Here is a 25,913-nt window from a genome sequence, read left to right as displayed (position 1 = left end):
ATGAAGATCCTCGGGAATTTGTGACTTTTTTTTTTTTCTTATAATTCTGACTTTAATCTCAGAATTGAGATTAAAGTAAGAATTCAAAACAAAAAAAAGTTCACATGTGGCCCTTATCCTCTTCCGTGTAGTACTGACTGTTGAGTCAGAGTGAATATCAGATGTTTTTGTGCTCTCTCTCCTGCTGTTTGGCGTATTGAGACACTTATTTTTTGTCTTCCTCGCAGCAGTAGACTAGGGGTAAATAAAGTATCTATTTATCCACCTATATATCTATCCATTGTTTGCCAGCATTCCCCTATTAGTGCAGTAGATAATATGGATAGTTATTGTGCATTTTATGACTAAAGCATGGAACTTTCTCCACTGCGTCTGTAAACCATGAAGTTTATTTTCAGAAGTGGAGGCATTTCAGATGTGACCTCTGGGTCAGAGCAGAGTCCCCGGGAGTAATGAATGTGGTCCAGAGCAAACTAACATGCTAGCCTCTGATTAGAATGTTCGCCAATGTGATAGCTAGTCATTCATCAATCTTTCCACAGAACACACCGCAGAAGTTGTCAGTTTTTTTTAACAAGCTATAGCTACCATAACACCTGGAAATAATGGGTTCTGCAGTCCCCTGTCAAATATGGTGCTCTAAGCAAAATGATGTTACATGGCCATGACAGTAAATACACATCTTTATGCAACTTTGGCAAATATATATATATATACATGATAATAATGGAGAAATGAGCCAAAAACTGGAAAAATGCAATGCTGAGGTCAATGACCTCTCAAGGTCACCAGAGGACGAATACAAATTTCCTCCATGTCTGAAATAAAACCTTGGGGTATGTAGAGCATATGCTGAAACTTTCATGCTTTAGTCATAAAATGCACAATTGTTTTGCCTATCTGCCCCACTACATCAGAGAGTGTGTTTGTGTTTGTGGTACCAGAGGGAACCAGTGAGGCGCAGACTACATTGGGCTGTACCTTTAATCCATTAGCAACAGCCTTGAAGGTCAGGGCTCATACAAACCAGAACATTGATTATGAACTGTAACTCAAATTCTGAGGACAGGTGCACGTCTAAAAAATATCATACACCAAGACTGTGCAAACTACCTCTTTTGTCACCCCAGGCTGTGACAGCCCTGCACATTGTCTATATTTATTCTCTTGTCCAAACAGCTGCTCAGTAAACCAATCCCTTACAAGTAGCGGTGACAGCTGCTGTTCCACAGATAGGGACAGGGGAGGAGAGGGAGCTCAGTCTCACTGTTAGTGAGAGAGATGATTGAGACAAGTTGAGAAGGGTTATAAATGATTGGAATGAGACCTAGAGGACAGGACTACCATATCTTGAGAAAATCTTCGACAGACCCTCTGGAATAATAAATTTGGTACTAATACTCTGTTGAACCCACGATGACAGAGAGCAGCAGCCCTCCATTGTCATCCTACATCATGGATGAGGAAACTTTGAAGAGAAAACAGAAGGAGAAGCTAAAGAAGCTGATGGCTACAGGAGGAAACCCAAGGCCAGCCCGCTCTCTCCTCTTCTTGACATTGATGAATCCCTTCCGTAAGGCCTGCATCAGCATCGTGGAGTGGAAGTATCCTGCAGCAGTGAAGGGTCACTGGGCAGAGGGACCTAAGACAATGATTGCAGACTGTTTTTACTTTCAGTGATCATTAGGTGTTTGGTATCGCTGTATGTGTGAGTGTGTGTGTGTGTGTGTGTGTGTGTGTGTGTGTGTGTGTGTGTGTGTGTGTGTGTGCGCGTGCGTGTGTGTGTGTCTCCATTGTGTGACATGGGAACATCATATGTGAACCATGTAAACTTCCTATGAATCACTCTCAGACCCTTTGAAATCATAATCCTTCTGGCCATCTTTGCCAACTGTGTGGCCCTTGCTGTGTACCTGCCTATGCCTGAGGAGGACAGCAACAACACCAACAGCAACTTGGTGCGTCAGCATGCTTGTGCTGTGTGCATAAATGGACAATATACTGTAATATACTGTGGATTCTGACTGTACCTTTTTCTAACAATCCTACATCACCCCCAGCGAAGCATGTTGTTGTACTGTTTCACTGTTTAACTTGAATCTAGGTAACAAAAGACTTATATTGGGATTAATAAAGTACTTTATGTCTCTAATCTTCCGTCTATTTTATCAATCTAATCTATCAATATATTAATTGATCTTTCACTTTCACATCTTTCATAAGATTATTGCTGGATTTACTTAATCGACAATCGGGTTGTGTTTAATATAATTAAAAGTTTGAAGATGACAGTAGCTGAGTTATGTGAAACCAACATGGAAAACTTTATAAGGTCTGCATGGATTTAATGGATATTTCGGTGTGAACTAAACAGACCAAGAAAAAAAAAATCATCTGAATGTATTTTGTTTATTAATTTCACACTGAAATATTTAATTCATGTAACATAACAGTTTTACTAAACTGGTTTTACCATCTACCGAATCTGATCATATAAACACACAACGTTAAAGCTGGGGCAGGTAATGTTTAAAGTCCCCTGAACATGCTGATAGCAGCGAATAAATGCTCTGACAAACAGACAAACAGACTCCAGCAGTGCCCTATCATGTGTTTTGTGGGGGTGTCTTTAGATGGATACCTGAAGGGAGGGGTGGTATTTTTTCAGAGGAAAAAATTATTAATTATTACGTTTTTATTTAAGATCTTAAAAAGATTTTAAAAAAGAAAAATAATAATGTGACCTCCGTCACAGTCTGATTAGTCCCAACACATTTCATAATGAACCAAACATAGTTTACACTTCTTAGTGTTTCACACACACTGGTTATCAACAATCACTGATACATATGTATGTATGTATGTATGCATGTATGTATGTGTGCATGTATTTTCACTACTTCAAATGCTTTAAACTTTATTTAATTGTAGATCTGTGTGCAGCGCATTGTTTCTCTCTCTCTATCTCTCTCTCTCTCTCACACCACACATTCACAACAGACCCAGCTGTCACTGTCAAACTGGCTGAGACCTGATCATAGGTGGTCACTAGAGGCGCACATTAAAGCAGGTGTGAAATTATGTTCTTAGATCTGTCCACTTGTGATCGAACCAGCTGATACCCATTTTAGTTCAGGTGTGAACAGGACAGCACAGAGGGGCTGGATGTCTCTGCTAATCTTACTCTGTGGTTTCTTCAAGAGAATAACCAAGCTTCAATATACTCTTGTCTTTCTCATTCAGAACCGATTCAGAACTGGGTTTTAGTTGTTATGTTAATTGAATTGGTTTTAAGCGGATGAATGGGCCAGTGCACAGCCTGATATGGAGGCACTGACATCTCTTATTTTCTGAAATGTGTCAGTGAAGAATGAGACAAATGACGTAGTGAACAAAGGTAGAGGAGCTGCTGACACAGGATAGGTGTGTTAGTCAGCCTATCACCAGCAATAAATAAAACAAGTAGATTATTGTTTTTGGAATGTCAGAGAAGAAGGCAGAAGACTGTCCACAGTTGCTGTATCTCAAATAGAGCACAGTGCTGCAGTTGCCAACATGAATGTTAAGATCAACATAAATACTAATAACAACAAGTCAGTGTAGATGATACACATCATGTCCTGCCATAAGCTTTCCCTTTTGACTGACCAATACACTGAGCCTAGCCTCCGTTACAGCAAACAAACTACTTTCATTATTACTAAAGGTGGCAGAGGAATAACTAAACATAAGACACACCGAGCAGAGAGAGCAGGATCTCTCCTGAGGGAGAGAGAGAAGTCGGTAACGAGGCTTCATACTAAAGTACTACTATGAACAAACTCTACATATCAAACAGAGGTAGTTAGACACTAGAGACCTACCTTTCATAAAAGTCTGTTACGTTCTGGAGATGAAGCAAATAAAGACTAAACTATTTTGGATTCCAGATGGAGGCTGTGAGTTGTGTGAGACTAAAAAAGAAAGATAGTCCATCTTTTTCACTTTTTCTCAAAGTGATCATTATATAGTAAATACAGCTGAAATCACCAAACACATAAATGAAAGGCAAAGACTGCCTTTAATTTATGTGTTTGGTGATTTTGTCAGATGTCTCAGGTGATCCGATCACAAGTGGTCAGCTCTAAGTTCAGGTGTGAACGCGCCCAAGATGCATTGAGGACATTTTCACTCAGACCACATAAGGAGGTGCTCAGAATCACGTGGCTGTGTTTTTTTAGCAGTGTAAATCCAAATGCGACCTGGCCACATTGAAGGACCACCTACTTTACTGACGTAGTCATTAGTCCCACCACAGTTTCATAATGAATGGAAAATATTTGATTATTTCAAATGGATAAAACTCCCTGCTTTCTCACTCTCTTTCGCTCGCTCTCTCTTACTCACACACATACATACACACAAGCATGCAATGGACCTGTCTGTCGATTGGCTAAAAATAACAAGGCACACCTGTTTATTTGCATATAAAGTGGGGAAGTGAAATCTAAACACAAGTGGTCAGTAAAGACACATTTTAAAGCCAGGTGTGTGATCGGATCACTGAAGACACATATTAAATCTGAACAAGGCCTAAAACCCACCCAGGTAGATTAAGATCCAGCCAGGTAGATTAAGACTGGCACAGGTAGATTAACACTGGCACAGGTGGGTATAGTCAGAGTATTATTTAGTTTCTGCTAAACTTTATTACACACATGTATCTGCATTTAAACTGCACTATGACCATAGTCTTCATACATAAATATCTCTTTACCAACACATTCCTGATTTACAGTCAAAAAACACAACTTTCAAAGTCAGTCCCCACAGTCCAAGTGTGTACTGAGCTGGGAATACACTATACCATTTTAGCCCATTTTTGATCAGATTTTTGAGTGTACAGGAGGGAGCGAGGACCAATCATCTGCTCCTGAACGGCCGTCGGACAGTTGGATGAATTTCTGACGTCACAAATTTTTGTCAGCCGACACAGGCTACTGCACAGTTGAAGCAGAGCCAAGAGCCGATTCCCCAACTTCAGTGCCTTTTTTCTCACTGCGCCTGTACGAAGTGGCAAACAGAAAATTTGAAAAATGCCACAGTGACACGACACTGGACAGAAAACAACAGAACCCAATAATAGTAAAAGTAGTGTTGTGGTGAGAAGTGGTGAATCAAAAAAAAAGGAATCAGACAGTCGAGACACAGGTGTCAAAGCGGGGAGTCTCTCTTTATTCAATGCAGCCCACTTGCAGTCATAGACGGAGACAACAAAAACCCAAACACAGATCGTGACATGTCCTTTTAGTATATCTCAAATGGCTATGTGTGTGTATGTGCATCCTGTTTTTCCCAATCATTTTGGCTTCGTAGTACTACTCTTGCCTAACTGCATTCTGTTATTCCTGGCGAACACCCAGGTCATGGTGTTCTTTTCTGGCAGAACACCATGACGCCCTCCCAGGTCATCGTTCTCTTATTGGCAGTGTGCCTTGGCATTATATCTATTCCTATTTACCCAATCTCCTATTTTCCAGATGTTTCCCACCAAGCCTAAGTGTCTTAACCTGCTCAGTTGACTGCCTAACCATATCTTTTGTTATTGTTCCCACACTGGCTCTTGAACTCCTATTGGCGTCCAACCGGTTGATATCAGATCATACATCTTCGGCCTTATAATTCTCCTACAGTAGCTAGCTTACCTCCAATTCTCTCAGTAAAATGGACAAGCCATACTGTCCACATCTTCCAAGCCATCTGTGAGTCCATATGCGCCAGCGCTTCTTTTTTTTTTTGATGTTTCGTCACACAGGACTGCGCAATTTATCAAGGCAGCACACCTATACCTTGCTAAAAACAAACCTGCCTCAGAGCTTTCAAATGATTCTTAATTGACAATTGTCAATAGCCAGGACAGTCCGCAGGGGCCAACGGGCAATTTTTACAGGTACAGTGTGAGCGCTCAGGTCGTGGCTGGTGATTTACTTGTACAGTGTGAGCACATAAATCATGAGCTTTGACTTTACATCGCAGATGATTTTCTCGTACAGTATGAGTTAGAACATGATTTCTAAAATCGTACAGTGTATGCCCTGCTTTACAGTCCTTCACATACATACAAAAGAAGAACCAAACAGGTCAATAGATGGACTGCTGATTCTGCTCTAAGTATAATACTAACAAATCCCAAACTTAATGAGTATTCAGAAAGCCTTCATACAGATTTTATGCAGTTTTATGCTACAATAGTTTAAATTCATTTTTCCCTTGCATCAGAAAAAAATTAGTTGAGTTTGTTTTAAATGATAGATTTTAGTCTTGGTTAGGGACAGTTTCTTAAATTAGTTATTATGCAGGACATAGACACAAGGACAATATCAGGCTCGCATATCAGCTGAAGGGCACTGTCAGTGACGTGTAGTTAAAATAGACATCCACCACATGCCTCTGATGAAATGAGTTCAGCCATCAGACACTGCAGTGGTGTATGAATGTGTGAGTGACACGTACAGATATCAGAGATTAGTGTAATGTGCAACATAAAACTCTCATGAACATGACACATGATATTATTACAAGACTGAGCCAACAGAGAAAAAGACTTTATAATTTCTTCACATTAGGTACAACGATGGAAATAACTGAGATGTATTTTTTATAAATGTACTGAATGTTGTCAGTGAATTAAAACCTAAATGAGATAACACAACTAAGCAAGAGCAGGTTCATTTTTGAGCAGATTCAAACCACAGCCATTGTTGTTGTTGTTTTACAGGAAAGTCTGGAGTACATCTTCCTCATAATCTTCTCCATCGAATGCTTTCTGAAGATTGTGGCCTATGGATTTCTGTTTCATGCAGATGCATATTTAAGAAACTGCTGGAACATCTTGGACTTTGTTTGTGTATCTGTTGGGTAAGTTGATAAATTTGTGCTGTTGTCTTTACTTTGGTGAGGAGGGACATGACAGTGCTGATCCAAACAAAGACAGACTGAGCAAATATAACAAGTTAAGACAGAGATACTGTTAAAAAGTGACAGACAGAGCAGTTTGTTAGTTCGTCTCTCCTGCTGCTGCTGCTGTATGTTTATGATAGTGAGTGGAGCTACATTTAAAATTGGCTACCCAAAAAGACGTGGACGTAATTTACACTATTTGCAAATTGAACCACAGATCAGTTTCAATAAATAATTAAATAACAACAGATGGAATGATGAAGAGCAGCAGACAAGAAGCTCCGATCAGCACATCTTCATCATACATCACAGTAAATCACTATATGTGTGTGTAGGGACCGGATTGGAATTGGGCCTGGGTCTGAAGCTGTCAGTTACAAGTTAGCTTGTAACTGACAGTGGCTTGTGCCAATGCTAACTCTCTCTCTCTGTACTGACAAGGTTTCAGGTTTATTTATCCAAGCCTCCCGCCCCCACAAGTTGACTGGATTTGTTGCTTAGTGTGGCGGGAGCAAGTGGTGCTATGCCATCAGCATCATACGATGAACCTGTTTTTGTCTGATCATTAACGGGTGCAATGGTGTATACTGACTCTCCCTCTTTCAGCACTTTTAGGACTCGTATAACACAGGGCCCCACAGATCCTTGATCTTGTGACACCCTTTCGCACTGAAACTACACAGCACCACCAATTGGCCCTCTTTCAATGGTGCATCTCGAACATGCCGATGATAGCTTTTCTTCTTGCGCTCTGCAGCGACCTTCAACCTTTCAGGGGCCCTTTCAAAGGAAATTGAAGGCAAATCTGCAATTGGTTTGGTGCTCTTGTATCCACTCATGGATCACACCACCAACAGGATCCTGAACTCTGCCTAACATAAAGTCACCCAGGAGCCTACGTTCTTGTCCGAACATCGGGAAGAAAGGGGGCTCATTAATTGACTGATGGGGAGTGGTATTGTAGTCGTACAGGACATGCAGCAGGCAGGAGTCCCAGTCTCACTTCTGAGACACAGGCAGAGTGCGCAACAAGTTGTGGAGAGTTCTATTAAAGCGTTCACATTAGCCATTTCTGCAATGATTACATTATGTGTCCCAATTACCCAGGTGAAATGAAATAAATCACATTGTCACAATCATTTCATGAAAAGAGGTAAAAAAGATTTTATTCCAACTTTATGAGTAACAGTGTATAAAAAATATCATATGGATATGAACAAGGTTAAACACTTGGTTTGCATTGGAGGGTTTTTTTTTAAAATATGGAACAGAGAACAGTTAGAGAAAATTGTGATGTTTATGTCTCTGTGTCAGAGACAGCGGTGACCAGTGTGATGACCCCCGCGATCCTCACCAGACAGACCTGAGACTGAAAAAGTTTTTGTTCTTAATTAGTTCTTTGGAAAGTGGACTGACCTGGAATAACATGAACTATTTTACAGTATTTCATAGTATAACTCCATAATCCATGTTATGTATTGTTACTCCGTGCAACTGAAGTCTGTTATCGGACCGACAACCCTCTTTGTTAGAAATCTGTCAGTGATTGGACGTGTGTCACCTGACGTCTCCAATAGGATGGACTAAGAGATTCACTAAAGAAGAAGCAAAATCATTATGGCTCCAGTCAATGAGCAGGGACAGGAAAGATTGCAGTATGTTTCTGGGAACAACAACCATGTGATCATATGTTGTCTGCATCTCTGCAGGCTGTTCACTGTGGTTGTGGATGCCATTAACCACATCAGTGGAGTGGAGGCTCCAGTCGGAGAAAAGGGTGGTGGCTTTGACATGAAAGCTCTGCGAGCATTCAGAGTCCTGAGACCTCTCAGACTGGTCTCTGGAGTCCCCAGTAAGTAACTGGTCTGCTGATGACTCAGCGTCTTTGTATAGTTCAGCTGTAGATTTGCATCAAGCCAATATCAGTTAAGTTTATTTTACTACTGTTATTTTATTATTATTATTATTATTATTATTATTATTATAGCACTAGTAGTAAAAGTCATATCAAAATAAATCTGGCCAATACTTGCAATACAATACAATAAGCAACATGTTTTCTTCTAGCCCAGAAGGGGCCAGAAGTTTCCTTTTGCTACATGACAGTTGATGTGATTTATTGTAATTTTCCCCTCAGGCCTACAGGTGGTGATGAACTCCATCCTGAAGTCCATGCTACCTCTGTTTCACATTACCTTACTGGTCCTCTTCATGGTCACCATTTACTCCATCATGGGACTGGAGCTCTTCAAGTGCAAAATGCACAAGACCTGCTACTACACAGGCACAGGTATAGAATGCTTCAAAATAGTATATACAGTATGGCAGGAATACTTGGCATGCACCAGTCTGATTCATGGATCACTGTCGAGGCCAATACTGACCTTATTCAGTGGTTCATGTACGTGAGAAATATGACACTAACACAAGCACAAATTGGCTGATACACACACACACACACACACACACACACACACACACACACACACACACACACAAGAGGCTGAATACATGAATACAGAATCAGCAGGTGGAGTCTGGGAAGGCTTCAGTAATGACAAATCACATCAGCTCCTCTTGTTCCCTTTAAAAGCAGCAACAGGTGAGGGCCTCATTGGAGCAGGGCCCATCTCTCCTTGGACATCATCAGTTCAATTTTAAAATCTTGAAAACGGGCAGGTAGCCAAGGGACAGGTGAGGTGATCAAATTTTCTTGAATTAGAGAAAATACTGGCATCTGCATTTTGACCCAACTGTAGATGCAGAGAAGAGATAAAGGTGTTGATGACTCTCTCCAGGTCAGCGGAGAATTAAAAACACTTCATTCTAAATAAAGTAGAGCTGTACAGTTTCATTAACTTGACTGTCAGAGCGGAGGTCAGAGTCCTTGGTTTTTATCATTCACTGATAGATTGTCTCATTGTGGATGGACTGGACAACTACATTTAATCTGATTGAGGCAGGTTATGAAGTTACTGCTGGTGCTACCCACTACATACAGTTGGATGTCATCTGGATAACAATGAAAATTTGTTTAATATTTGTAATTATTCAAAGTGGAAGCATGTGTAACCAGGGTAGTTTAGCCCCAGATTACTATTGTTACTGTCCTTTAAATGGGGTTAATAGGTTGTAGTGCTCTGCTTGGTGCGCAAAAAGTATTATTCTTAATGCTATGACGACCCCTTGGGTCCTCCTGGGGGTGTGGTGTCTGTTTGGCTGACCTATCCTCTTGCCTGCAGCTGATCCAAACATTGGGAACACCTGGGTTACAGGGTTTATAAATTCTGGTTGCCGAGTAACCTCCCTCTGCTCCTCTCCACAGGCACATCTTGTTTTTGGTCATGTCATTCCTTAGTTTGACCCTCATGATTAGTTTTGCACTCACATACTTCACTCATGCAGACCACACAGTACTGACTTACTTATCCCCACACCTCATACTTCGAACATTTAATCCTAATTTGGTTTCATTTTGGTACAATAACATATTCTTTCAATAACATATTCATATTCTATTTCTTTTAAAATTTTTGTTCTCCCTGTGGAAGGTTATTTGCTGAGACCTGAAGAGAAGGTAAGTGTTGCCACCGTGGAGCGCAGTATTTGGAGTTTTCTCTGGTAGGATTTAGTGGCATTTTCATTCACTGTGTCAGTTGTTTTTTCTTTTGGTTTCCTTTTCTTTTTGTACTGTGGCGTCGCAGCTAGGGTCAGTTGTCTTTGGACAACTGTCTTGGGAGCACGTCTGATGTTGCAACATCACCAGCAGGTTTGGTGATTAATCAAGTTTTGAGTGAAGAGCCTACCTCCAGTTTGAGAACAGATTGCTTTGGAAAGGGTGAGACAGGAATATGAAACTGAGAGGGCGAAAAGGAGACAGGCGACTGACGTTTTAATTAGATTTTCAGCAGCAAAAGTTGTATTTGGTTAAAGAGGGTGCACTTGTGGGAAATGGTTCACTGGGGGATGAGATTGCATCAGGGTAAGTTTGACATAATGAGTAGTTTGTGTCTCATGCCTGTGTGTAGAGGGATCCTGACACATTTTTCTCTTTGTTTGAACGTGTGGCTCACATGAGGGTTTGGCTGGATTTGGAGAGGACGTTGTTGCTCCGGTCTGTGTTGACTGGTAAGGCACAGGCTGCCTACTCTGTTTTCAGTGCAGCAGACAGTTTTTGTTGCTTGAAAGTGAAGAATGCTGTCCTGAAAGCCTATGAGTTGGTCCCTGAAGCATACCACTAGCGTCTTGAGAGCAGGGAGAGAAACAAACACACTGTGAATTTGGCTGTGACTTGTCTCATTTCAATCGCTGGTGTTCTGATGCAGGAGCGACCACTTTTGAAAAGCTTTGTAGTCTTGTTATTCTGGAACAATTTAAGAATTGCATCCCAGAGCAGATTGCTACATATTAGAGTGAGCAGAAAGTAACTGATGTTCTCAAGGCTGTGGCTGACAATTATGTCCTGACACACAAGGCTAGTGAAGATGTGTGTCCTCGTATTGACAGGGGTAATGTGGGGTTAAGTCAGTACGTAAAGAGGCCGATAACAACCCCAAGTTGGGTTAAAGGTTCTCAAAATGCATTTGTGTCAGAACAGACTTGCCGTTATTGTCATAAACATTCTGGCTTTGGCAAGTCAGGCTCTGAGGGGAATTTCTCTCCTGCTTTGGTGTTGTTCAGAGCCAGTTCATGATGTGTTGGAGGTTGACAGTTATGATTTTAAACCTTTCATCACTGAAGATTTTGTGGCAATGTGCAGCAGGAAAGAGAAGGTACAATTCCAATTTTGTGTGACACTGGGTCCAGATATTCATGTGTTTTGCTGTTTACATCTGAGTCTGACACTGGGAATATTATATTAATGAGAGGGAGTTGAGAGGGAGAGAGGTAGGCATGTTGCCCGTAACTGTCTATAAATTGTGGCTTGGGTCAAAGTTGGTGCAGGGGTACGTGCAAGTGGGTGTGCATCCTGTGCTACTGGTTGCAAGGTTTGGCTGGATGATGTGCCAGCACATGCTGTACTTTTTGGCTGCAGGTGAGTGCTGATCTTATGGTGGGGGCCGGGTCTGGTGCCGGGGGCGCACACTGTGGCAGAGCGTGATGAAGGGTCGCCCGGGGTTGGGTTGGTCCAAAGTGTCCATGCGTAGTTTGATGGGTCAGGGTTAGGGTTGTTGGGACATTTTCCATGTTGCAGTTGATAAACAAATATCCATCTTTCTTAGGGGATACTCTGTCAGGCACCCATTCACTGGAACCTGTTAATTATGCAGTGGTTTTTGTTGCTCCGGGCGTATACCATGGCCAAGATAACATTGTGGCCAATGCTTTCTCTCGTGCCCCAGTGGGTTAAGTAATACTAACTACTGGTTTCTGCCATGTCTGTTTGTTTTGCTTTTTTCATCTCCCTCTTAATTTGCTTCCAGGATCCAGTTGCTGAGTTGCGCGGAGAAGGTTAGAGCAGTGTGGGTTTTTGCAGTTTGCTTGGAGTTGAGTATTTTTTAACTGCGATTACTCCGATTTTGCTGAGTATATACTTTGGTTGTGAATTGTGATGTAGCACAGTTAAGGGTTAGGTTCCATAAAATAGAAATGGACCTAAAACTCAGCCTTGTGGCACACCACAGATGAGATGGACAATGGAGAGCGAGCTGTGTATGGAAACCTAGAGGCCTGAGGTGAATGTAGACTGTAATAAGATTTTATCAGTAAAGTACTTGAGAAATTTCATAATTTTTCAGGAGATGATTTGGTCTCATGGCAGTCAGGGGAACTGGTGACATAGAAATACATTTTATAAAACTGTGGAGTTGAGATGAAATCTGATATTGATACCTGTAGTCCCTGAAAGGTGAAAGATGTAATTTATTGGTGTGGTGATGGGTTGTTTGTGCCAATATGGACTATTACATCGTAAGCATGTGAATACCTGATGATGACAGCCAGCTATTGTCAGAGACCTCTGCGCCTGGGAGACACTGGGTTACAGCTTTTTTTAAGCAAGTTTTTTAGCAATGGAGTCACCAGTGTAGAGTGCTGAAGGAGGAGGTGGAGAAGCCGGGGCCAAGCCAGGAGCTTCGGACCTGGAAGGGGCCGCCGATGAGGCCCACTTACCTGCAGGGCAGTCAACAAAGACCAGCAACCCTTCTGGACCACACTGGGTGTTGTGTGGTCTGAGGCAGAAATGGGTAGAACAGGAGAGATGGGTCACAGCTGTTGGGCAGAGCTAGAAGGGCTGACAGCGAGCAGGTGTGAGGATCTAGTGTCAATCTAATGGCACATTACGGTCAGAGTCAAAGCTCCTGACAGAGTAAAACTTGAGTCACTCTCAATGATCACTGATTTGCTCTTGTTGAAAAGGGGGCAACAGTCCTCAGGGAGGACAACAATTAATTATATCATTGATTAATGCGATCAATCTCATATCAGAAGCTGAGATGTCTCAATTCAGTGGATCTCCATTCAGAAGAACACAACAGGACAACGACTGCATGTAAATAAAGAAGTTTGTTAAATAAAGTACTATCTACGGTTCAAATGAAGCACTGGCAAAAAGTGGCAACAAGTGGCAGCAAGTCCACGTAGCTCATACTTTTTTTGCAATATATATATTATATTATATTGCAATATATAATATATATTTACATATGTTTTTAGTTGATTGACGTTTTTGTTCTAAGTTGTCGTTTTGTCTGACGATTGAGAAAATAATGTACACGAAGGGAGAACTCCTGGCTTTAAAATGTCATACCGGCTGAGCTGAAGAAGCCGTACCATGGATGCAGAGCCGGGGCTAAGCTAAAGGCTAGGAGATGGAGATATAAGCCTTTTCTACCATGGATCCACATGGGAAATATCAACTCCCTGGCTAACAAGTATGATGAACTGGAGGTCTTTGTGAAGAACCAGTGAGCATATCGTGAGTGTAGTCTCATGTGTTTGACCTGGTTAAAGAACACTCCCAACCATTGTATGAATTTTCCCGGCTTCACTGCAGTACGAGCGGACAGAGACGCCAGAGCAAATGGAAAGAATAAAGGTGGAGGACTGGTTCTGCTTGTGAACAATAGATTGTGCAACCACGCTCATATCACAGTGAAAGAGAAGATCTGCTGTTGGGATACTGAACTGTTGGCAGTTGGTCTTAGACCGAGTTTTCTCACTTTGTTAATTACATTCAACCGCAAGCAAAGCCTGCAGTCGCGTATGACGCACTTGTTGACTGTTCCACAAGGGAAAATAAGACGTTGGATCTGTCATATGCAAATGTCAAGGAGGCCTATACTGCTTCAGCTCTACCACCACTTGGTAGATTACATTAGAGAATGATTGACTATTAGTGATCACACAGCACCGCCTGACGCACCTTTGGCACACCCCTGCATCTGGAGACGGTATTTCACTCTCATGTCAAGAGCCACTGTAGCTGTTCGCTCTGAGGTTTATTGGATTGTTATTTTTTTGTTATTATCAACAGCCAGAGGTTTTTCTTACAATTGTTCCACCTGGATCTGACTTAGCCTATAAGCTCTCACAGAGACCGGTGTGGCGTGTTTACTGGACTGGACAGCCGCCGGCAGCACAGTTGAGATTTATTAGGCTGTATTATAATTCTTTAGTCATTATAAATGAGGGTGATTTTAGATGTTGCTTACTGTTTATAGCCTACACGCTGACTATTTACAAAATCACGGTATAGCTTGTATTCACAAAATAGTGAATAGAGTTTGCAAAGTTTTCGAAGTGACTGTGTCATGAGTGGACATGCTGACAGATGTGCCAGCCGACAGTGACTTTCCTAATCACTAAACCATCAGCTTCCCCCTCCCTAAGGTTCTGAGAAAGTGACTCTTGCTCTCTCTTCAGATCCGCATATAAAAATGTAGGCCTAATGTTAAATGAAAACAATAAGTAAAAAAAAAAATAGACGTGCGAAAACCGTGGAAATAGAAACATTTTAACAATTCCTATGGCCAATTCCTATAGCCACAGTGGTCTATATGACCACTTTGGCGGTCTGAGGAATAAATACTCAGAAATCTTTTGTTTTTTATTTTAATACCTTCTAGGTTTCAGAAAACATCAAAAACATATATTTAGTAAAGAAAAGTCATGAAGTGAGAGACCTGTAGTTTTTATTTAAAAAAAATTATTTACATAATAAAAACTCAAACGGTCTGTCAGACTGTCTTGGCGGTTCTAGTGTTAAAGCAGGTGAAGAAGGACTACAAATGGAAAGTAGAGGTGAAGCTGCAGCACAACAACACTAGAGTGGTGTAAATGGGATGAGGACCATCATTGGCTAGAATGTGTGACTTGCGCTGTAGCTGGAGACCCTTGGCTGGAACCCAAGTTGCTGAGGTTGCCTTGGTAACCCTGGAGTCACAGGATCTAGGTGGATTCTCCTGGAGGCCATTTCCTGTTATTACGGTGATGGATGCTGCCGGTGTCCCAGCGGTGGAGCCTTGGTGGAGTTTGCCAGTAGACTTTCCATCTCAGGCACTTTTGATTTCTAGTAGGCTTCTCTGCAGGCGGTCGTGGGCAGATGTGTTATCTGCCAGCTTCTCTTGCAGGTTGATAAAAAATAAACTCTAATGAACTTAACTTTGGCTGGATAACTTTTGAGGAGACTGGTCTTGACTGGATGCTCTAAATCTGTCATAAATCTTCAAAAATGAAAAAGTGATAATTACTTGGAGCACGTGGCAAAGAAAGAACAAAGAATGTAGATAAATGATGAAGGAGAAAGTGCAAAATAGCTAAAAGCCAGGAACTAAGAGCCGTGTGTGAAATGATCACAACTGTTTTATCCCCTAGGGGCTGGCGCACATTACAGGGGCGCTGACCGTCTTCTTCTGTGTTTCAAGTTGGAGAAGAGAGTAATTTTCCACTGGTTCCTTTTGAACTTTTGAATCGTTTAATGTAGAGTTTACCTATAAAACTCATACATCCGTGTTCCACCATGACCATAAAAAATTAAATGAAACAACATATCGGCATAATACAAATGTTGATTTCATATTACATCCTTCAAAACCTGAAATTAATCATAGTACAAGTGGTTAACTGGTCAAATAACATAATAAACATTTCCTAAAGCTAATAGTCTATAAATGTGAATTACACAACTGTTCTTTTACTATATTGATAAGAATAAAGACATTGTTGGATGTCTATAATTTCTGTTGTGTGAGGGATGCTGAGAGGACAGACGAACAGATGATGTGTCTTCTCTGAGTTCCGGACATGGTAACAAAGAAAGTGAAGTTGTTAATATTATAATGCTGTTACATAAACGTGTAAAATCCTATATACACTGTTGCCCATAAAGTTGGAATAATTTTGTTTTCAGACACAATCCTCTGTTTATTCTTATTTAAATGCATCAGTAATCACTTTTGACCAGGTGCAATGATTACATTATATGTCCCAATTACCCAGGTGAAATGAAATAAATCACATTTCACAATCATTTCATGGAAAGAGGTAAAAAATATTTTATTCCAACTTTATGAGCAACAGTGCATATACATATACTGTATATATATATATATATATATATATATAACATTTTCTCTCATGGTTAAAGTCCTGTGTAGTGGCAGGATTCTGTACACTGTATGTGGGACCATCCAGTTTCTTTGCATTCTCCCACAGAATGACACAGAAATCAGGCTAACCCTTACATCCACTCCTTTGGTCTTCAGATATTATTGCGACAGTGGAGAATGAGAAGCCGGCTCCATGTGCCCAAGCGGGGAACGGTCGCCGTTGTACCATCAATGGCACCGAGTGTCGTGCTGGCTGGCCGGGCCCTAACCATGGTATCACCCACTTCGACAACCTGGGCTTCTCCATGCTGACTGTGTACCAGTGTATCACCACACAGGGGTGGACCGACGTCCTGTACTGGGTAAGGTGTTGGTCTGGTCTAGAAGCAGATTTGAGTCTGAGGAGCACCATCTTCTACACATCACCTCTCAGCTATCAGGATGTTTCCCCAAAGATCGATCGCCTAACAATAATAGGCGTCACTTGGCATAACAGACTTACTGCAGCAAAGGCTGGCTCACAGGCACTCTCACTTCAGTTGTGGCTATAGTTGATACATTGTGTTTTCATATTTAACATTCAGTATATTTGTAATGCAGAGTACATAGTGATATTACTGAGTACATGTTAATGAAAATTTACTTCAACAAGAGGGTTGGTATTGTCTAAGATGACCACCATCTTGCATTTCATGTGTCTCTCCACAACAGTCCTGAGTTAGTCCAGACTCCTGCCGAGCACAGACCCAGCCTTTTTGACCAGCTTGTCCAGACTCCTTGTGTTCATGTGAGACATGCTGCTGCCCCAGCAGACTGCAGCATAAAAAAGTACTTTGATAAAGACAGGTGTGCTTTGTCCGACAGGTAAATGATGCTATAGGAATGGAGTGGCCATGGATCTATTTCACCACACTCATCCTGGTTGGGTCCTTCTTTGTGCTCAACCTGGTTCTGGGAGTGCTCAGTGGGTAGGATACTCTAAACCTAACCCTTTTTCAGATGTCTTTAGAGTCTGCTCTACACATTATTTCTCACTTTGTCTTTTAGTTAAGATCATTTCTCATTTCCCACCAGTGAGTTCACCAAGGAGCGAGAGAAGGCCAAGTCCCGAGGAGAGTTTCAGAAGCTGAGAGAAACCCAGCAGCTAGATGAGGACCTGAAGGGCTATATGGAGTGGATCACTCAGGCTGAGGTCATGGACAATGACCAGGAGAGACAGGGTAAGACACAAGGCACACAGAGTAGAATAGAATAGAATATAATAGGATTGGTGCATCTCCTTAGTACAGGTCACTCCCTTTTTTAAGATGTGATGAAAACTGGCAACAAGAACATTCATCATTATCAGTGTTTACATATGGTTTCATGTTTATCACCATCTCTGCTTACTGCCCTTTTTTGTTGAAATTATAAGTTATGTTTGTTGATCAGGATATCAAAGATACAGATACTTGAAAGATGCAGTCCTGCTATAAATCTTCTTATAATGTATTTTTCACCATCTTTTGCTCTATCAGCTGTCAAAAAAATGTATAATTACTACTTATCATAGTCCGAAATGTATATAAAAGTAATATAATTTATAGTGTAAGTTTTTTCTTCTGCCAAAATATTATCTAGCTGTGATCTCTGAATAGGTTGTCCTGGTACTAAGTGAAAGTCTTTACAGATCAAAACATTGAACAGCTGACTGGTGTGTTTCAAATCAATCTGAGAATCAACAATGAAGAAAAAAGCATTTAGAATCTTTAATTTCATCAGTTTAGTTTTCTTCATTTTGTTGACCTGTGATTTCAATGAGGTTGTTTTAATCAGAAGATAAAGGACTACTGGCTGTTTTATGTCTTACAGTCCATCTGGCAGCAAGGATCAATCCTAGGTCTCATATGTTTGTCTCTTGTCTTTCTTGTTTGCTGTTCCTCCTGTTGTCTTTTGACTGAGAAACAGTCACTTGTCAAATGTGAGCTAAGGTTGGATGTGTTTGGTCCAGCGACAGCAGTGTCTCACTGACAGTGTTGTGCTGAGAAGCAAAGTTTCCACTGTTTATTTTCTGAGAGTCCAGATTCTTCTTCTTCTTGAGCTCCTCCTCCTCTGTGTGGTGATCAGATCTGTGCCGCAGGAGTTTGTGATGATGCGGCTCTATGTGATCAGGGCTCCACACTAACTTTTCAATCAACTTTTCAACTTTCTCTGTTTGTCCTTTCTCTTCTTTAATTATGTTAAAAAAATATATAAAATTATGTCACTAGATTTACATAATGAGGTACACTAACATTAATGATTTTTGTATAAGCATACCTAACCTAAAAACTTGAATCATGAGAAAGTTGCAGTTTGACAGAGATACAGAACGTAACTCACACACCTGCCTGCTTGCGCATTGAACAAGAGGAGCAGTAGAATAGGAATAAATGACAATAACAGATTCATGGATATTTCTCACTTTGCCCTGATGGTCTGAATAACTCGCTGTTTCTCTGTCTTGTCTGTTCTCGTTAGCTGTCTTATCATGCAATAACCTTAAACCTATGCCTTCAACTTACCACGGAGCAAAATTATTTCACAGAGTGTCAAATGATGCTATTCGCACTGTTAGAGACTGTGTATGTCACTCATATGCTTTTAGGTTTAAAGGGAGATTTTAAAAAAACTAATGTGATACAACAATATGATATTGAAGGAGAGGGGAGCTCAGCTCTGGCAGGCCCCAGCCCAATTTAAGTAAGGTGACCAGATTTCTGAAATGAAAACGAGTGACATTTCCAGTTTGGAGGACAATATATCACTAAAATATCCAATCTATCTATGAAATGAAAAAAAAGGGGGGACAATCCTGGTTTCATGTATTTTGACCATGTTGTACTGTTGTACCATGATAAACTATGGTTGAAGACGGGTTAAAAATGAGATTTCTGAGGAGGGGGAGTATTAGTCTTTTTGAAGTGCCCCATCCCACTTGGACTGAAGTTTGGTCATAAGTTGAAGTGATGTCACAGATGTTATCTGGGTTACTGTTCTGTTGTGAAGGAATGCATTTAGATGGAAGCCTGTAAACCTTTGATGTAAATTTACAGTGAAATCTGAACAGTATTCTGTTTTAATGTAAGACAGTGCCATACTGTTAACTGCAATGCGATTTGGGAGAAAAAAAAACATGATTACAGCACTTTCAGAGAATGCCATTATTTACGGGAATTTACTGTAAACTTTACTGTAAACAGCTGAGCATCTTGGAAAGGTGAAAGAAAAGTGTGAGATTTAAATTTTTAAAATTGACATTACAAGATCTTGCTAAAGTGTTAGGGATGTTATTGCAGTTTCCATTTTATTTTTGTTGATTTCGACCTTGGAGCACATATGCAAACCAGTCTCTGTCGCCACAAAGGGAGAGCCTTACTACAACCTGCTCAGCCTTTTGTCACAGATGTCCAGAGCTGGATTGATAAGGAAACCTCCATAAGGTATGTCACCATTTTTATTCTGCCTCAAAGTGTCGAAATCTCATACCATTATCCCTGTCAAGGAAGTAAAAAATAATTTTGAGACTTTTTCCAGTTCAAATTTCTGCCATTTAGTACAGTGTTATGACAAAGTTGTTGAAAAGCTTTGTATATGCAGTTCTCTAGGTAGCTAAAATTAGCATGTCAGTATTTTGTCTCAGTTCACAAAAATAAAAAACTACACTGTTGCTTTTGATTAAAGATAATTGAACTATATTTATGTCATGAGGTAGTAAGTCTGACCTAGTGCTTTGTTTTCCAGATTGCAAAAGGAGTCATACAAGATGTTTTTCATAAGACCTTTCTAGAACCATGAATAATATTTTTTTGAGAACCTGAACATGGAAGAATGAATTTGCATGTCTGCAGACTCATCAGAAAGCTCAGCTTTCAGTTTCATTCATGTCGTAGACCTCATCCTGACACTGACCTCAGTCACTGTAGGTGTACCTCAAAAAGCCTTTTGAAGCTGTCACGACTGGCCAAAATAACCTCACACTGATGGTTACAAACTCAAATTTGCCCCTACAACCATAGCAAGACATGTATATGTGGCACATAGGATAATTATTTAATATCATTTATTAATTTAATTGCCCACTTATTATTGTGTGTTGTTTATATGTATATATGTTTTATATTTTTACAGACACCCCCAGTTAAGATTTTAAACATTCATATTCCAGGCACAAGACGACCTGTGAGGCTATATAAACTGTGGGCGAGCTGCAATCTTCAGTTGGCAGTTAATGTTTTAAGTAAAGCAACTGAAGACCAGCTCACCCACAGTGCCTTTGTTGTTTGTCCTCACAGGTGGGTAAATTAGGTGAAAAAGGGTTGTACATATTGTAAATATTGTGTGCTTTCTGTTTTGTGTATTGTTATATGCTTTTGATAATTTTGCTTATATGTTAAATGTGTAACTGTCCGTGTTAGTTTAGTGTTTCGAACAGAAGCAAGTGAGAGGTGAAGTTTGCCCTCCTCCGGTGGTAGATGTGGGTGTGTGAAAGTTAATGTTACAGTGTTTTGTGGTTTATATTTTGTATATATTGTCATTAGGTCCCAATAGTTTTGTTAATTTGTTATTTTCTAACTGGGCAGTTAGTAAACGGAATATAACAGCTACAGCGCGAGCCGCAGCTGATTAACAGCACAGGATAGTTTACCTTTGCTAGGCAACCAGTTTTGTGATTTGATATATAAAGGGAAATAAGATAATTGTTTATATAGGGAAAGACTATATTTATAAATAGTAAAATGATATAGAATTAACATTGTAAATATCTGGTGAATAGTTTTATTGCATTTTGAAATAGAGTAATTTTGATATTGTGATTATAGTGATTATTGTGATGATTGTATTGATTTAGTTGGCAGTTAACGTTTTAAGTAAAGCAACTGAAGACCAGCCCACCCACAGTGCCTTTGTTGTTTGTCCTCACAGGCACTAATTTTTTTAAAGTGTGTCACCCCCCTACACAACTTCATGGGCGTAACATATACACGCATGTACAAGCCCTAACAGAAGTTGATCTGCAATAAAGCTATACCACTATATCCCCATATAGACAATAGCTTCTAAGATTGAACTTTTATGTCCTACCTTACCTCTTACCTTTTTGAGACTCTTATTTTGAAAGTGTCTGTGCTTCTGTGTTTGGCAGTAGGTTTTGTACAACAGAGCCAATAATTCCCTCTTACGATGTTGAAACTTTTATTTTGAAGGTTAATCCAAATTGTTGAGATGCTGTTTGTGTGTTTCTGTCAATGTGTGTGTGTGTGTGTGTGTGTGTGTGTGTGTGTGTGTGTGTAGCAGTAGAGCTGCCCAACAGAACCTCCAGTAGGTTCTTTTTACGTGGTTGAACGTGAATATCAAAAAAGTAAGCTGCTGTTTGTGTGTGTCTTTCAATATGCGTGTGTATTGTTGTGTCTGTCATTAGAGCTGTCTACCGTAGAGCCTCCGAAAAGTTTGTGTTACCAGGTTGAGACACTTATCCATTTGATGGTGATGGAGTTTGTGTGTCTTTCAATGTATGTGTGTTTGTGGTGTTGGGAACTGTGTAAGGTTAACCTTCAAACAGCCCTTTGAAGTTGTCAGGACTGGCCAAAATGACCTCACAATAATGGTTTTTAACCAAAATTGTCCTCACAATTCTAGACAAACACCTGCTCCTGAATTTGTATTGCAGTCAATGGGAGAGGTGGAGGGAACTCCCATCACTTCCTAAAAAAATGTAAAAGATGTCAGAATGAGAGCAAAACTGGGTGATGCAGGACAAAATGGAATTGTGGGATTTAAAAGAGTTTGTCTGACTTTTTTTGACGAAGATTTTCAGGTATGGCAGTTAGAATTTGCAGATAGCTCCGGTTAGTCAACTCAAGTCAAGTCAGGGTTTCAGGGTGGGCAGCCATCTGCCTCAACTGGTTGGGTTGGAGAAATAGAGGGAGAGAGCAAGAGAGAGCACAGAGGAAAAGAACAAGAATGTGCAATGATACCAATATTAATAATAGTGATAGTAACGGCAGTAACAGCAATAGTAATGTAATGGCAACTGTAGTGCTCCTACTGAGTAATGACAGCTAATAACATTAATAATTGTTATTATTAATTATAATTTTAGTCCTGATAGCGAGTGGAACTGTGCCTAAAGACAGCACACATCGCTGAAGATGTAGTAAATATCACAATCTGCTACAGTGAAGTTACAACAACACCACACCGAGTGAGCAATAGAGAGAGGGAGAGAGAGAGAACCTAGTGCTAACTGCAAAACTAAAGTAACTAGCAGATCTGAACAGCATGTAAACAACTGTTGTGTTAGTGAAAGTCGCTAGAGGGAGCAGGGAACTCCTAAGTGCTGGAGCAGAACTAGTGTAAGTTTGAATGTACAGCAGGTAGTTAGACACCCTGATGAAGAAAACAACAACATTAACTGTGTTCAGACACAGCAACGGTAAACTCAACCAGTAACAGAAACTGACTAGTGATAGGACACCACACTGGCGTCAGCATGTCAACATGTGAACGGCCTCATTACTATTAGTGAAAAGACATTGGTAGAAGTCAATCAATGTGTAAAAATGTTCTCAGATAAAAGTAAATTAGCTAAAATGTTTCTGAGTAAACGTGTTACTCTGTTACATTTGAAATTGGGGAGAGAGGGGTAAAACGTATATGTTATAGGGTGATAATTATAATATATGATAAAACGATTAAATTAAAAAACATCTTTAGGTTACCAGATATATCAGTTCTCAGGTGAGAACAGCAATGAAATCAACCAATTCATCACAGTTAGGCACTTTGGAGCCTGAGCATACACCTGCTAATTACTAATATTCTCATTTGGCAATTTATTATTAAAATAGTTTTAGACATTTGTTGATTCAATTGATCACTGTGGAGGATGTAGTGTATATTACATTATACACAGGTGTTTCTGTTATTTAGCCTCCCTTCAGTGATAAAAATGGGGTGGTGGTGGTGAAGGGTGGGGGTGGTGTGTGTGTATTGCAGTCTATGGGAGAGCTATTATGATGGTTGAACAGTTCCTGTAGCTCAAAGCTCAAAGTAAATTCAATATGTATGCTGCTGTATTTACTGTTGTACTGTCCAGTCTGAACTGTAATCTCTCTCTATGAGCACTAACTTGTAAACAGCTTTCTGTGTGTGTGTGTGTGTGTGTGTGTGTGTGTGTGTGTGTGTGTGTGTGTGTGTGTGTGTGTGTGTGTGTGTGTGTGTGTGGCTGTGTTTGTAAACATCACAGAGATCAAAGAGTCTCTTAACGAGCTGGTTTGAACGACACACACAACGAAAGACACAGAGCTGACTAAGATCTGGGTGTGATTTTGTCTCGGCAAGCCTCTCAAACGACTGCTATTTGTGAAAAAACGGTCACTCCTATCAAAACCATGAGTGGACCATGGCCGTTTTTTTTTCAATTTTTGCCTTTGGTGTTTCAAGAGCCAAAAATGTGGACACAGGAGCAAGTTACAGTAAAATTTCACTTATGCATTTCTCGGGAAATCTGCTCCTGAATTTGTATTGTAGTCAATGGGATGGATGGAGGGTACTCCCACTGCTTTGAGGCTCATGTTCAAATTCTGTAAGTCTCTGTGCTAAGTTAGACACATGCTATGAAACAGGAGAATTTTTTCTACTATAGAGGAAGCTGTGATGTGTGGAGACTGATGTGGCCATGAGGACAAGTTACACAGAATTTTCTCAGAGGCGTTCTAGAGCTTCTCCCACTTCTCCCATAGATATTCGAATGGTTTAGAAAAGTCATAGCACACCATTCCCAATCGAGACACACGCATTGATTTATATATTGTCTGGGTTTTCTCAAAGCTGCAAGACTAGTTATGCACAGAATTTTTGATACGGAAGATGAATAAGATGAAAAAAGAATGCAGAATAATAATATATGCCTTCAATTCTATTGCATTGCAGGCACATAATAATAATATATGTCATCAATGCTATTGCATTGCAGGCACATAATAACTAAAACCAAATTACCATATCAATAGTATGTCAAAGTTGAAGGATCAGAGTTCTAGAGCAGAGGTTGGCACTTGTGCAACATTAAACACACCAGTAGTTATACTTAAAGACATTTATTTACAATATAACAAAGTAAAACATACAATGTCTAATCTAAAGTATATATGACACATATATATGACCCTGGGGGGTCATGTGTCACACATTGACCAACTCTGACTGGTCAGTGAGGTCCATAACGGAGGGTAGTCCCGAGGTGTGAAAAGTGAGGAACTGTGGGGAAGTGAGCTCCTTTGTCTGTGGAACAAAGAAACATGTGGTCTCCACCACCTTGAATGTACCAACATAAAATACGCAACATAAAATTACAGGATTCATGTGCCCTAATCATTATAAACAAACATACTGCGGGATGAGAAACAGGAAGTGATGCGTGACGCCCTAGCAATCAGTACAGGGCGCAATAACGCAGGCTAATACAGTACTCCCAACACCAAAAAGGGAAATTCGAAACAACAGAACATATGACGGATTTTGGTGAAATTAACACATTATTGTCATTTCTTCTATCGACTACATTCCCCCTCATATCCATAGGCGTTTACGATCTGCAGAGGCTTCTGATGAGATCCTCAGGCCTCCAAAAATCTATGCACACCAAAACCATAGATACAGAAGTGCTGATGCTCTCCAAGGGAGTTTAGGCAGCTGGTTCAGGGTTTTTTGCTTGGATACATTGTTGGCAGCACTTTTGCAGCCAGAAAAAGTATTGTCTGGTGAGGTGTAGGGTTCTGGCTTGCCATTGATGCGCTGCAAGATTGTGCACACCAGTGTGTCATTCAAAAGACCAGATGTTTCATTGCTCCACAGACAAAGGAACTCACTTCCCCACAGTTCCTCACTGTTCACACCTGGGGATGACCCTCCCCCAGGGACCTCACTGAGCACTCAGTGTTGGTCAGTGTGTGACATGTGACCCACCAGGATGTCACCAAACAAAACCAGATCTCCTTTTTTGCTCTTTTCTCTCTTGTGTTCTCGGCTTGCTCTGGAGAGCAGCTCCTGCTCTCCCCTCTCAGCTCTTAAAAGGGCATCAAAGCCCCAGCCCAGGCCAGCCCTGCTACCTGAGAAACCAGCTCTCTTACCGGCCTGCTGACAGCAGACTGCAAACACTCTTCTCCTCAACAGCAGCGACCTGCTTAGGATTAACTGAGAGTTAACCAAAGTTCTCTTCAGAATCAGTGGCTACAACACAAGGTCAGCCAGCTGATTTTCCAAGCAACAGGAGTCACAGCAGAGTAAGCATGGAACAGCTAACCATGTGAGGAGAACAAAGAAGATAGCAGTGGAAGTCACACAGCCAGACAGGACTTTACTCCACCAGGAAAACACCCAATTCACTGGACTTTACAACAACAC

The 25,913-nt window shown here is 40.6% G+C and overlaps 1 protein-coding gene across 1 annotated transcript in view; it reads left to right on the top strand.

Annotated features, from left to right (window-relative positions):
* The first annotated feature begins 1,416 nt into the window (after positions 1–1,416).
* The window catches only part of LOC111221701 (dihydropyridine-sensitive L-type skeletal muscle calcium channel subunit alpha-1-like), a 90,222-nt gene continuing 65,725 nt past the window's right edge, over positions 1,417–25,913 (top strand). The window contains exons 1-8 of the mRNA XM_022745212.1: positions 1,417–1,604; positions 1,853–1,958; positions 6,758–6,897; positions 8,649–8,791; positions 9,077–9,229; positions 16,644–16,849; positions 17,352–17,455; positions 17,562–17,707. Coding sequence (XP_022600933.1) covers positions 1,417–1,604; positions 1,853–1,958; positions 6,758–6,897; positions 8,649–8,791; positions 9,077–9,229; positions 16,644–16,849; positions 17,352–17,455; positions 17,562–17,707 — 1,186 coding nt within the window. The remainder of the gene's footprint in view (positions 1,605–1,852; positions 1,959–6,757; positions 6,898–8,648; positions 8,792–9,076; positions 9,230–16,643; positions 16,850–17,351; positions 17,456–17,561; positions 17,708–25,913) is intronic.

This window comes from Seriola dumerili, unplaced genomic scaffold (genome assembly GCF_002260705.1).
Source record: "Seriola dumerili isolate Sdu_G_001 unplaced genomic scaffold, Sdu_1.0 BDQW01000088.1, whole genome shotgun sequence".
NCBI lineage: Eukaryota > Metazoa > Chordata > Actinopteri > Carangiformes > Carangidae > Seriola > Seriola dumerili.
Note: the sequence above shows the minus strand (reverse complement) of the source record. Positions and strands in the feature narration are given on the sequence as shown.